General features: G+C 47.2%; 1 protein-coding gene across 1 annotated transcript in view; it reads right to left on the bottom strand.

Moving 5' to 3' along the window:
* The window catches only part of fastk (Fas-activated serine/threonine kinase), a 59,601-nt gene that overhangs the window by 13,273 nt on the left and 32,772 nt on the right, over positions 1-13,556 (bottom strand). Inside the window, exon 6 of the mRNA XM_078215534.1 lies at positions 11,132-11,291. Within this exon, the coding sequence (XP_078071660.1) occupies positions 11,132-11,291 (160 nt within the window). The remainder of the gene's footprint in view (positions 1-11,131; positions 11,292-13,556) is intronic.

Below are 13,556 nucleotides of genomic sequence, written 5' to 3'. Positions count from 1 at the left end.
GAGCACTCAAAACAGCACGTCACAATCAACACTCACAAGGGTTTGTTCAAAAGGTGGCACGGTGGTTAGCACCGCTGCCTCACAGTGCCAGGGATCTGGGTTCGATTCCCGGCTTGGGTCACTGTCTGTGCGGAGTCTGCACGTTCTCCCCATGTCTTCATGGATTTCTTCCGAGTGCTCCGGTTTCCTCCAACAGTCAGAAAGACGTGCTGGTTCGGTGGATAGGCCGTGCTAAATTCTCCCTCAGTGGACCCGAACAGGCACTGGACTGTGGCAAGGAGGGGATTTTCACAGTAACTTCATTGCAGTGTTAATGTAAGCCTTCTTGTGACACTAATAAATAAACTTAAACTTAAATACAACCGTCTGGTTTTCAGAGTGCCCTCCAGTCCAGTGAGTTTTTAGTGGACAGGGGATTTAAAGAACAAAGAAAATTACAGCACAGGAACGGGCCCTTCGGCCCTCCAAGCCTGCACCGACCCTGCTGCCCTAAACTAAACCTAGACTAAGCAAAGACCCCCTACCCTTCTGGGAACCATATCCCTCCATTCCCATCCTATTCATGTATTTGTAAGACGCCCCTTCAAAGTTGCTATCGTATTTGCTTCCACTACCTCCCCCGGCAGTGAGTTCCAGGCACCCATCACCCTCTGTGTAAAAAACTTGCCTCGTCCATTTCCTTTAAACCTTGCCCCTCGCACCTTAAACCTGTGCCTCCTAGTATTTGACCCTTCCACCTTGAGAAAGAGCTTCTGACTATCCACTCTGTCCATGCATGCCCCTCATAATCTTAGTGAGAAGTTTAACAACATCAGGTTAAAGTCCAACAGGTTTATTTGGTAGCAAAAGCCACACAAGCTTTCGGAGCCTTAAGCCCCTTCTTCAGGTGAGTGGGAATTCTGTTCACAAACAGGGCATATAAAGACACAAACTCAATTTACAGAATAATGGTTGGAATGCGAATACTTACAGCTAATCAAGTCTTTAAGATACAAACAACGTGAGTGGAGAGAGCATTAAGACAGGTTAAAGAGATGTGTATTGTCTCCAGACAGGACAGCCAGTGAGACTCTGCAGGTCCAGGCAAGCTGTGGGGGTTACAGATAGTGTGACATGGACCCAATATACCGGTTGAGGCCGTCCTCATGTGTGCGGAACTTGGCTATCAGTTTCTGCTCAGCGACTCTGCGCCATCATGTGTCGTGAAGGCCACCTTGGAGAACGCTTACCCGAATATCAGAGGCCGAATGCCCGTGACTGCTGAAGTGCTCCCCAACAGGAAGAGAACAGTCTTGCCTGGTGATTGTCGAGCGGTGTTCATTCATCCGTTGTCACAGCGTCTGCATGGTTTCCCCAATGTACCATGCCTCGGGACATCCTTCCTTGCAGCGTATCGGGTAGACAACGTTGGCCGAGTTGCAAGAGTATGTACCGTGTACCTGGTGGATGGTGTTCTCACGTGAGATGATGGCATCTGTGTCGATGATCCGGCACGTCTTGCAGAGGTTGCTGTGGCAGGGTTGTGTGGTGTCGTGGTCACTGTTCTCCTGACGGCTGGGTAGTTTGCTGCGGACAATGGTCTGTTTGAGGTTGTGCGGTTGTTTGAAGGCAAGAAGTGGGGGTGTGGGGATGTTCGTCTTCATCAATGACATGTTGAAGGCTCCGGAGGAGATGCCGTAGCTTCTCCGCTCCGGGGAAGTACTGGACAACGAAGGGTACTCTGTCCACTGTGTCCCGTGTTTGTCTTCTGAGGAGGTCGGTGCGGTTTTTCGCTGTGGTGCGTTGGAACTGTTGATCGATGAGTCGAGTGCCATATCGTGCTCGATATGGCGCTCACAAACATCACGATATGGCGCTCGACTCATCGATCGACAGTTCTGACGCGCCACAGCGAAAGACCGCACCGACCTCCTCAGAAGGTCACGGGACACGGTGGACAGAGTACCCTTCGTCGTCCAGTACTTCCCCGGAGCGGAGAAGCTACGGCATCTCCTCCGGAGCCTTCAACATGTCATTGATGAAGACGAACATCTCGCCCATGCCATCCCCACACCCCCACTTCTTGCCTTCAAACAACCGCACAACCTCAAACAGACCATTGTCCGCAGCAAACTACCCAGCCGTCAGGAGAACAGTGACCACGACACCACACAACCCTGCCACAGCAACCTCTGCAAGACGTGCTGGATCATCGACACTGATGCCATCATCTCACGTGAGAACACCATCCACCAGGTACACGGTACATACTCTTGCAACTCGGCCAACGTTGTCTACCTGATACGCAGTAGGAAAGGATGTCCCGAGGCATGGTACATTGGGGAAACCATGCAGACGCTGCGACAACGGATGAATGAACACCGCTCGACAATCACCAGGCAAGACTGTTCTCTTCCTGTGGGGAACACTTCAGCAGTCATGGGCATTTGGCCTCTGATATTCGGGTAAGCGTTCTCCAAGGCCGCCTTCACGACACACGACGGCGCAGAGTCGCTGAGCAGAAACTGATAGCCAAGTTCCACACACATGAGGACGGCCTCAACCGGGATATTGGGTCCATGTCACACTGTCTGTAATCTCCACAGCTTGCCTGGACCTGCAGAGTCTCACTGGCTGTCCTGTCTGGAGACAATACACATCTCTTTAACCTGTCTTAATGCTCTCTCCACTCACATTGTTTGTATCTTAAAGACTTGATTAGCTGTAAGTATTCACATTCCAACCATTATTCTGTAAATTGAGTTTGTGTCTTTATTTGCCCTGTTTGTGAACAGAATTCCCACTCACCTGAAGAAGGGGCTTAAGGCTCCGAAAGCTTGTGGCTTTTGCTACCAAATAAACCTGTTGGACTTTAACCTGTTGTTAAACTTCTTACTGTGTTTACCCCAGTCCAACATCGGCATCTCCACATCATGACCTCATAATCTTGTCGACTTCTATCAGGTCGTCCCTCAACCTCTGTCGTTCCAGTGAAAACAAACCAAGTTTCTCCAACCTCTCCTCATAGATAATGCCCTCCATACCAGGCAGCATCCTGGTAAATCTTTTCTGGACCCTCTCCAAACCTCCACATCCTTCTGGTAGTGTGGCGGCCAGAATTGAACACGATATTCCAAGTGCAGCCTAACTAAGGTTCTATAAAGCTGCAACATGACTTGCCAATTTTTAAACTCAATACCCCGGCCGATGAAGGCAAGCATGCCGTATGCCTTCTTGACTACCTTCTCCACCTGTGTTGCCACTCTCAGTGACCTATATACCTGTACACCCAGATCCCTTTGCCTATCAGTACTTGTAAGGGTTCTGCCATTTACTGTATATTTCCTCTCTGTATTAGACCTTCCAAAATGCATTACCTCACATTTGTCCAGATTAAACTCCATCGGCCATCTCTCCGCCGAAGTCTCCAACTGATCTATATCCTGCTGTATCCTCTGACGGTCCTCATTGCTATCCGCAAATCCACCAACCTTTGTGTTGTCCGCAAACTTACTAATCAAACCAGTTACATTTCCTCCAGGTCATTTATATATATTACAAACAGCAAAGGTCCTAGCACTGATCCCTGAGGAACACCACTTGTCACAGCCCTCCATTCAGAAACACACCCTTCCACTGTTACCCTCTGCTATTCCTCATGTAGCAGTTTACTTCGACATTTAATCACAGGGAAAACTGAGGAGGAAGAGTACCTCAGTCAGCTGACTCAAGTGTTGGAGATTTTCAGAGACAGGCTGTACCTGAAGCACAGCAAGTGCATCTTCCTGGCACAGTGTCACAAAATCACAGTGCAGAGTCTGTCCCTGATGGGAGACAAAGTCAGAGCTATCGAGGAAGCTCCAAACCCCACAAGTGTGTCTGAGCTCTGACCATTTCTGAGCACGGTAAGTTACTATGGGAAGTATCTGCCAGACCTTTCAATGGTGTTGGCACCACTGTACCTACTGCTTCACAAAGAAACAAAATGGAAGTGGGGGCCAGCACAAAAGAACGTTTTCAAAGATGTGAAAGCAGTGATACAATCCGCTAATCAGCTAATTCACTCTGATCAGACAGAGAACTCTTTCTCTCTGTGATGCCTCACCATAGTGTTGGGACAGCACTCTCAGAATTGGGATAATCGCAGTTCAACAAGGAAGGTCCAGCCATCGGCTTTGCTCCGAAATGGTTTCATCAGCTCCTTTACGGTCGTTCATTCACTGTATGTACTGACCACAAGCCATTGGTGAGTCTTTTCACTGAATCCAAGTTCATTCCTCCCACAGCCTTGGTGAGAATCCAGCGCTGGGTTGTTGCACTAGTTTATCAGTATAACATTGAGCACAGGGCAGGGAAGGACGGTGCAAAAACACACACACAGACACACACACACAGACACACACAGACACACACACACAGACACACACACACAGACACACACACACAGACACACACACACAGACACACACACACACACACAGACACACACACACAGACACACACACACACACACACACAGACACACACACACACAGTCGTCTCCCTTTACCAGACCTGCCAACAAAAACATTATTCCCTAAAAAAAAGTTTTCTTGCTCGAGAGACTTTCATATTCTCCAGTGAATGCCAAACAGATAGAGCAGTGGACGGATTGGGATTCTGTTCTATCCCAGCTGAAGACATGCCTTACGCAGGGATAGCCTGCTGTTGGTGGCTTTAATGGGGAAGGAGATGGAGACGGGATTGAAAGGAACAATAGCTGGAAAGCATCCCACATATCCTGATTTGAAACCATGGGGGCAATTCTCCAAGCCGACAGGCCAGGTGTCATATCATCATAGAGGTTTACAGCAGGAAACAGGCCCTTCAGCCCAATTTGTACATTCCGCCCAATTAAGGAGGCTCACGTGGAGGCCGTGTGGCTGATTTCCCACTCGGTGCCACTTGAATCTCCAGCTGTCAGATTTCCGGGACCATCAGCTCCGCGCCAGAAATCGGCTCAGAGCTGTATAATATATTCAAATGCTCATTTAAATCATGAGTGGGCCTGGGACTGAAGTCTCCACACCACGCCAGGAGTGTTTCACTCCCGCGGGGTTTACAATAGCTGCCCACTGCGGGGAACTGGCAGCCTGACCCTGCTGGAGTGAAGAGGGGCCATGGAGACCCCCAAAGAGTTCGGGGGTGAGCCCCCTGGCATTTCCCAAGGGGCAATGTCTCGGGGGCATCTTGGCACTGCCCAAGTGCCAAGGGGGCAGGGCCTAATGGCAGGTCAAGGCCGGTAGGGGGTCCCGCTGCCACTCTGCGGTGACAGAGAGAGGGAGGCCAGTGATCGAGGCTGGCCCGGGGGGTCAGCAATGCAGGGTCATAGGGCTGACCAGTGGTCAGGAGGCTGGCAGTGCGGGGCTACTGCGCATGCGCTGATCTTGGCTCTGACAGATAGCAGTGGCCCACCCAGTGCTGCCGGCCTCTCCAGTGGGAATAGAACATAGAACAGTACAGCACAGAACAGGCCCTTCGGCCCACGATGTTGTGCCGAACCTTTTCTGAAACCAAAATCAAGCTATCCCACTCCCTATCATCCTGGTGTGCTCCATGTGTCTATCCAATAACCGCTTGAAAGTTCCTAAAGTGTCTGACTCCACTATCACTGCAGGCAGTCCATTCCACACACCAACCACTCTCTGAGTAAAGAACCTACCTCGGACATCCTTCCTGTATCTCCCATCATGAACCTTATAGTTATGCCCCCTAGTAACAGCTACATCCACCCGGGGAAATAGTCTCTGAACGTCCACTCTATCCATCCCCTTCATCATTTTATAAACCTCTATTAAGTCGCCTTTCAACCTCCTCCGCTCTAAAGAGAAAAGCCCTAGCTCTCTCAACCTTTCCTCATAAGACCTACCCTCCAAACCAGGCAACATCCTGGTAAATCTCCTCTGCACTCTTTCCAGTGCTTCCACATCCTTCTTACAGTGAGGTGACCAGAACTGCACACAATATTCCAAATGTGGTCTCACCAAGGTCCTGTACAGTTGCAGTATAACCCCATGGCTCTTAAACTCCAACCCCCTGTTAATAAACACTAACACACTATAGGCCTTCTTCACAGCTCTAACCACTTGAGTGGCAACCTTCAGAGATCTGTGGATATGAACCCCAAGGTCTCTCTGTTCCTCCACATTCCTCAGAACCCTACCTTTGACCCTGTAATCCGCATTCAAATTTGTCCTACCAAAATGAATCACCTCGCACTTATCAGGGTTAAACTCCATCTGCCATTTTTCGGCCCAGCTCTGCATCCTATCAATGTCTCTTTGCAGCCTACAACAGCGCTCCACCTCATCCACTACTCCACCAATCTTGGTGTCATCCGCAAATTTACTGACCCACCCTTCAGTCCCCTCCTCCAAATCATTTATAAAAATCACAAATAGCAGAGGACCCAGCACTGATCCTTGTGGTACACCGGTGGAACTGATCTCCAGTCTGAAAATTTTCCATCTACCACCACCCTCTGTCTTCTATGAGATACAGTAAGAAGTTTAACAACACCAGGTTAAAGTCCAACAGGTTTATTTGGTAGCAAAAGCCGCACAAGCTTTCGGAGCTGCAAGCCCCTTCTTCAGGTGAGTGGGAATTCTGTTCACAAACAGAGCATATAAAGACACAAACTCAATTTACATGAATAATGGTTGGAATGCGAATACTTACAACTAATCAAGTCTTTAAGAAACAAAACAATGTGAGTGGAGAGAGCATCAAGACAGGCTAAAAAGATGTGTATTGTCTCCAGACAAGACAGCCAGTGAAACTTTGTGGGGGTTACAAATAGTGTGCCATGAACCCAATATCCCGGTTGAGGCCGTCCTCGTGTGTGCGGAACTTGGCTATCAGTTTCTGCTCAGCGACTCTGCGCTGTCGTGTGTCGCGAAGGCCGCCTTGGAGAACGCTTACACCTCATGTTCTATGAGATAGCCAGTTACTTCTCCAATCGGCCAAGGAATAGGCCATCGGAATAGGCCCCAGCCACTGATTTTTTCTGAGATTCACGCTAGTGTACTCTGCAGTGCAGTGTGGGCGATTCATTTTGAAAATGCCACTGAAAAAACAAGCAGGATTTGCTCCCAGTTTTACATGAAATTGACACTTAGGATTTTTTGGGGAGAATCCCACCCCATATGTGTCAAGAAAGCTTGTGTTGACCATCCAAGGTAGGTGCCTATTTTGGGGAATTTAAGTGATGTGTGTCTGCGTGGAAGAATTCTTGAATAACTACACGAAGGACACTCTGGTCTCGTGCAGATGAAGGGATTAGCACGTCGGCAGCAGTGTCTGGGTACTCAGGTTGAAGAAGAAGTGGGACAGTGTCAATCCTGTGCCTGGATAAGAAATACACCACTGCTGTGTCCCTTACACCTTTGGAAGTGGCCTAAAATGCCATGGCAACGATTGCATGTAGGTTTTGCTGGTCCGTTAGAGGGTTACATGTCCTTCCTCATATCTGATGCACACCCAAAGTGGCCAGATGTTGGTATCTACAGCAACTGAACAAAGCATTCAAGAACTTGACAAAGTTTTTGCAAGATCTGATAAACCGGAACAGTTTGTTGGCAATAATGGTGCACATTTTACATCACAGGCGTTTGCGGATTTTCTCAAAGTAAATGGTATTCAGTATATAAAACCCACACCTTATCATTCATCAACTAATGGATTAGCTGAAAGATTTGTACATCTCTGAAACATTCTTTAAAAGCTCCAAGAGAGCAAGGATCATTATCACGTCATGTAAATAGCTTTTGGCATCTTATAAAAACACTACTCATACAGCTACCCAAAGTTCACCTGTATTACCACTCCAAGAGAAATTTATGAACTGTGCTTGACTTGATATCAGCTCCAGCAAGTTCAGAGATAGTCACGCGTCAACGACAATCTCAAGTTGCTGGATGAGAAGTGAGGGCAAAACAACGCTCATTTCAACCAGGAGATCGAGTGTTAGTGTGTAATTATGCTGAGTGAGAAATGGGCACCACCTATAGTTTTAGCAAAAAACAGGTCCAATTTCATACACAGTTCAAACCAAAGGTGAACTAGTTTGGCGACACCATGCTGACCAATTGTTGTCATCTCAAAATAATTTCTCTGAATCATCTCCAGAAATACCAACTTCTTTAGTTCCTCGAGTTGTGAATATTACTACAGGAAACCGTATTGAATCGGAGTTGCCTGATGATTGTGTCTTTGCTGCTGCACCGTGTCAGAATGATGTAGAATTAGTTCCAAGACTGCAAAGAAGTTCCAAATCATACTTCTGGTGTAAAGAACAGTCATATTTCAGAATGTCATATACAACCAAAGAGGAAGAGGCATTTTCCTGATCGACTTTCCCGTTGACTGTCAATGATACATAATTCTGCGTCCAGGATATTATTGATCCAATGTATAACCCCATAGTAATTTGTTGTCATGACAACAGAAGTAAAGGGGGAGGGATGTTATATATTTAACAGGGCTGCATGATTACTGTAAGAGCTGATCACATGATTTGATGGTGATGTCATTGGGGTGTTGCACAGGCTGCTGTTTTATTTTCAGATTGTAATCGGGACAGGCCAGAGCTCCTGTACATAGATAGAGCCACTGTACATAGAAAGCCACAGCACAAACAGGCCCTTCGGCCCACAAGTTGCGCCGATCACATCCCCACCTCTAGGCCTATCTATAGCCCTCAATCCCATTAAATCCCATGTACTCATCCAGAAGTCTCTTAAAAGACCCCAACGAGTTTGCCTCCACCACCACCGACGTCAGCCGATTCCACTCACCCACCACCCTCTGAGTGAAAAACTTACCCCTGACATCTCCTCTGTACCTACCCCCCAGCACCTTAAACCTGTGTCCTCTCGTAGCAACCATTTCAGCCCTTGGAAATAGCCTCTGAGAGTCTACCCTATCCAGACCTCTCAACATCTTGTAAACCTCTATCAGGTCACCTCTCATCCTTCGTCTCTCCAGGGAGAAGAGACCAAGCTCCCTCAACCTATCCTCATAAGGCATGCCCCCCAATCCAGGCAACATCCTTGTAAATCTCCTCTGCACCCTTTCAATGGCTTCAACATCTTTCCTGTAACGAGGTGACCAGAACTGCGCGCAGTACTCCAAGTGGGGTCTAACCAGGGTCCTATAAAGCTGCAGCATTATCTCCCGACTCCTAAACTCAATCCCTCAATTAATGAAGGCCAGTACGCCGTACGCCTTCTTGACCGCATCCTCCACCTGCGAGGCCGATTTAAGAGTCCTATGGACCCGGACCCCAAGGTCCTTCTGATCCTCTACACTGCTAAGAATGGTACCCTTCATGCTCCTGGAATAACTCTGTTGTTAGTTTGAATCTACGTCCAAACCACATTGTTCTCAAAGCCAAAATACTACAACAATCTGAAACAAAAACAGAAATTGCTGGAAAAACTCAGCTTCTCTGACAGCAACTGTGCAGAGAGTGCAGAACCAACGTTTTGAGTCTGGATGACCCTCAACCACTAACAGTTAGGACAGGGTGAGGGATTTATATCGTTATTGTCAGGATCAGAGAATGACAGATTTACACGAAACCCAAGAGGAGATCGGGAAGAAATGGTCGAGAGCTTCAAGATTTTAGGTGTCCAGATCTCCAAAAACCTGCCCTGGTCCCCCCATGCCAATACTATAGTTAAGAAAGCCCACCAACACCTCTACTTTCTCAGGAGACTAAGGAAATTTGGCATGTCAGCTACGACTTTCACCAACGTTTACAGATGCACCATAGAAAGCATTCTTTCTGGTTGTATCACAGCTTGGTCTGGGCTCCTGCTCTGTCTAAGACCGTAAGAGCCTACAAAAGGTCGTGAACGAAGCTTGGTCTATCACACAAACCAGCCTCCCACCCATACTTCCTGCTGCCTCGGAAAAGCAGCCAGCATAATTAAGGACCTCACACACCCCGGATAGGCTCTCTTCCACCTTCTTCCGTCAGGCAGAAGATACAAAATTCTGAGGACATGTACTGCCCAACTCAAGAACAGCTTCTTCCCTGCTGCTGTCAGACTTTTGAATGGACCTACCTCACATTAAGTTGATCTTTCCCTACACCCTAGCTATGACTGTAACACTACATTCTGCACCCTCTCCTTTCCTTCTCTATGTACGGTATGATGTGTCCGTGTAGCACAAGAAACAATACTTTTCACTGTATACTAATATATGTGACAAGAATAAATCAAATTAAATCAAGAAATTCAGAGTTCCTCAATTTGGGGCTCATGAAGCGATGAATTGAAGTTCAGAGCAGGATGATGATGCTAGAACCCTAGCAGAGCCAAATTAAACTTACAGATTCTGTAGGATCATTTTATTCCATCTGTTACATGTTTGTGCATTCTGGCCAATCTATGTCCTGTCGCAGTCAATGGGATCTCTTCACTGTTTGCCACCTCTCTGAGTTTGCAAAGCTGGAAACTTTACTCTGTACTCCAATATCCAAGTCATCGATATATATCAAAAAGGCAGAGCTCCTCGATCTGAACAGCACAATCTAAAAAACAACCACTCACCACAACTCGCTGTTTTTATCCTTCTGCCAATTTTACATCCAGATTGACAATGACCCTCTTATTCCATGATCCGTGTGGGTGGCACGGTGGTTAGCATTGCTGCCTCACAGCGCCAGGGACCAGGGTTCGATTCCCGTCTGCACGTTCTCCCCGTGTCTGTGTGGCTTTCCTCCGGGTGCTCCGGTTTCCTCCCACAGTCTGAAAGATGTGCTGGTTAGGTGCATTGGTCAGGCTAAATTCTCACTCAGTGTACCCGAACAGGCGCTGGAGTGTGGCGACTAGGGGATTTTCACAGTAACTTCATTGCAGTGTTAATGTAAGCCTACTTGTGACACGAATAAATAAATTTAAATCCATAATTCTATAAACTGGCCTACCATGTGGTATCTTCTCTAACACTTTCTAAAATCCCTAAAGACAACATCCATGAGGCAGGACATTTTCCTCAGATTGGTTTTCCCACTGCTGGAAAGCGGAAAGTATGACAGTATCATGTAATAATTCAAGACCTGGAAAGGACAGGGTTCCGAGCAAAGCTCGGAGCGAGCACTGACCTGTACTTCCTGTTGACCTCATCCGCAGTCAGCACGCGGTCAAACATCATCACTTTGTACCTGTCCTCCAGCCGAGGACCCTTGTAGTCACGATGTTCCAACTCGACCGCAGCATCAAGTAGAGACAGGTAACGACGAACAATCAACCCATAGGGACTGTCTGAAAAAGCAAAGGCAATGCTACAAACAACCAGAGTTCCACTTGAGACCCCAGAGTGAGTGATTTACACAGTTACTCTCAGGATCTCAGAGTGGAGGAATTGCAGTTATCATCGGGATCACAGAGTGAGGGTTTTATAGAGTCATAGAGTCAGACAGTGCAGAAAAGGCCCTTCGGCCCATCAGCTCTGCACCGACAATATCTACCACTGAAGGCATGCTAATCCCATTTTCCTGCAGTTGTCCCATATCGTTGAACGTTATGATGTTTTAAGCCCAGATTAAACTGCATTTATTTCAGTGCAAGAGGCCTGACGAGTAAGGCAGATGAACTCAGCGCACAGATGGGTACATGGGAGTGGGATATTATAGCAATTACTGAAACATGGCTCAGGGAGGGACAGGACTGGCAGCTCAATGTTCCAGGGTACAGATGCTACAGGAAAGATAGAATAGGAGGCAAGAGAGGAGGGGAAGTTGCACTTTTGATTAGGGAGAACATCACGGCAGTACTGAGAGGGTATATATCCGAGGATTCGCCCGCTGAGTCTATTTGGGTTGAACTGAGAAATAAGAAGGGGGAAATCACTTTTATAGGGTTGTACTGAGGCCCCCAAATAGTCAGCGGGAAATTGAGCAGCAAATATGTAAGGAGATTACAGATAGCTCCAAGAAAAATAGAGTGGTAATAGTAGGGGATTTTAATTTTCCCAACATTGACTGGGACAGCCATAGTATTAGAGGCTTGGATGGAGAGAAATTTGTTGAGTGTATTCAGGAGGAATTTCTCATTCAGTATGTGGTTGGCCCGACTAGAGAGGGGGCAAAACTTGACCTCTTGAAAAATAAGGAAGGGCAGATGACAGAACTGTTAGTGAGGGATCATTTTGGGACCAGTGAACATAATTCTATTAGTTTTAAGGTAGTTATGGAGAATGATAGGTCTGGCCCAAAACATAAAATTCTAAATTGCTGCAAGGCCAATTTTGATGGTATCAGGCAGGAACTTTCAACAGTTAACTGGGGGAGTCTGTGGGAAGGCAAAGGAATGGCAGGTAAGTGGCACGCTTTCAAAAGTGTGTTAACCAGGGTTCAGGGTAAGCACATTCCTTTTTGGAGTGAAAGACAAGGCTGGCAGAAGTAGGGATGACTCGGGATATTGAGGCCCTGGTCAAGAAGAAGGAAGAGGCACATGACATGCATAGGCAGCCGGGATCAAGTAGATCCCTTGAAGAGTATAGGGGGTGTAGGAGTAGGGTTAAGAGAGAAATCAGGAGGGCAAAAAGGGGACACGAGATTGTTTTGGCAGATAAGGCAAAGGAGAATCCAAAGAGCTTCTACAAATACATAAAGGGCAAAAGAGTAACAAGGGAGAGAGTAGGGCCTCTTAAGGATCAACAAGGTCATCTATGTGCAGATCCACAAGAGATGGGTGAGATCCTAAATGAATATTTCTCGTCAGTATTCACTGTTGAGAAAAGCATGGATGTTAGGGAACTTGGGGAAATAAATAGTGATGTCGTGAGGAGTGTACGTATAACAGAGAAGGAGGTGCTGGAAATCTTAAAGCGCATCAAGGTAGATAAATCCCCGAGACCTGATGAAGTGTACCCCAGGACATTATGGGAAGCGAGGGAGGAAATTGCGGGTCCCCTAGCAGAGATATTTGAATCGATAGTCACAGGTGAGATGCCTGAAGATTAGAGGGCGGCAAATGTTGTGCGTTTGTTTAAGAAGGGATGCAGGGAAAAGCCTGGGAACTACCTGTAAACCTAACATCTGTAGTGGGTAAGTTGTCAGAAGGTATTTTGAGAGACAGGATCTACAGACACAAGGACTGATTAAGTACAGTCAGCCTGGCTTTGTGAGTGGAAAATCATGTCTCACAAATTTGACTGAGTTTTTTGGAGGGGTAACAAAGAAGGTCGATGAGGGCAGTGCAGTTTATGTTGTCTACATGGACTTTCGCAAGGCCTTTGACAAGGTGTCACACGATAGGTTGTTGCATAAGGTTAAATCTCACGGGATCCAGGGTAAGGCAGTCGAATGGATACAAAATTGGCTTCTTGATAGAAGCCAGAGGGTGGCTGTCGAGGGTGGTTTGCAGATGACACCAAGATTGGTGGCATAGTGGACAATGAAGAAGGTTATTTCGGATTGCAACGGGATCTTGATCAATTGGGCCAGTGGGCTGACGAATGGCAGATGGAGTTTAATTTAGATAAATGCGAGGTGATGCATTTTGGTTGATCAAACCAGGGCAGGA

This window comes from Mustelus asterias, chromosome 7 (genome assembly GCF_964213995.1).
Source record: "Mustelus asterias chromosome 7, sMusAst1.hap1.1, whole genome shotgun sequence".
In the NCBI taxonomy this organism is placed as follows: domain Eukaryota; kingdom Metazoa; phylum Chordata; class Chondrichthyes; order Carcharhiniformes; family Triakidae; genus Mustelus; species Mustelus asterias.
This window is presented reverse-complemented; position numbering and strand designations above follow the sequence as displayed.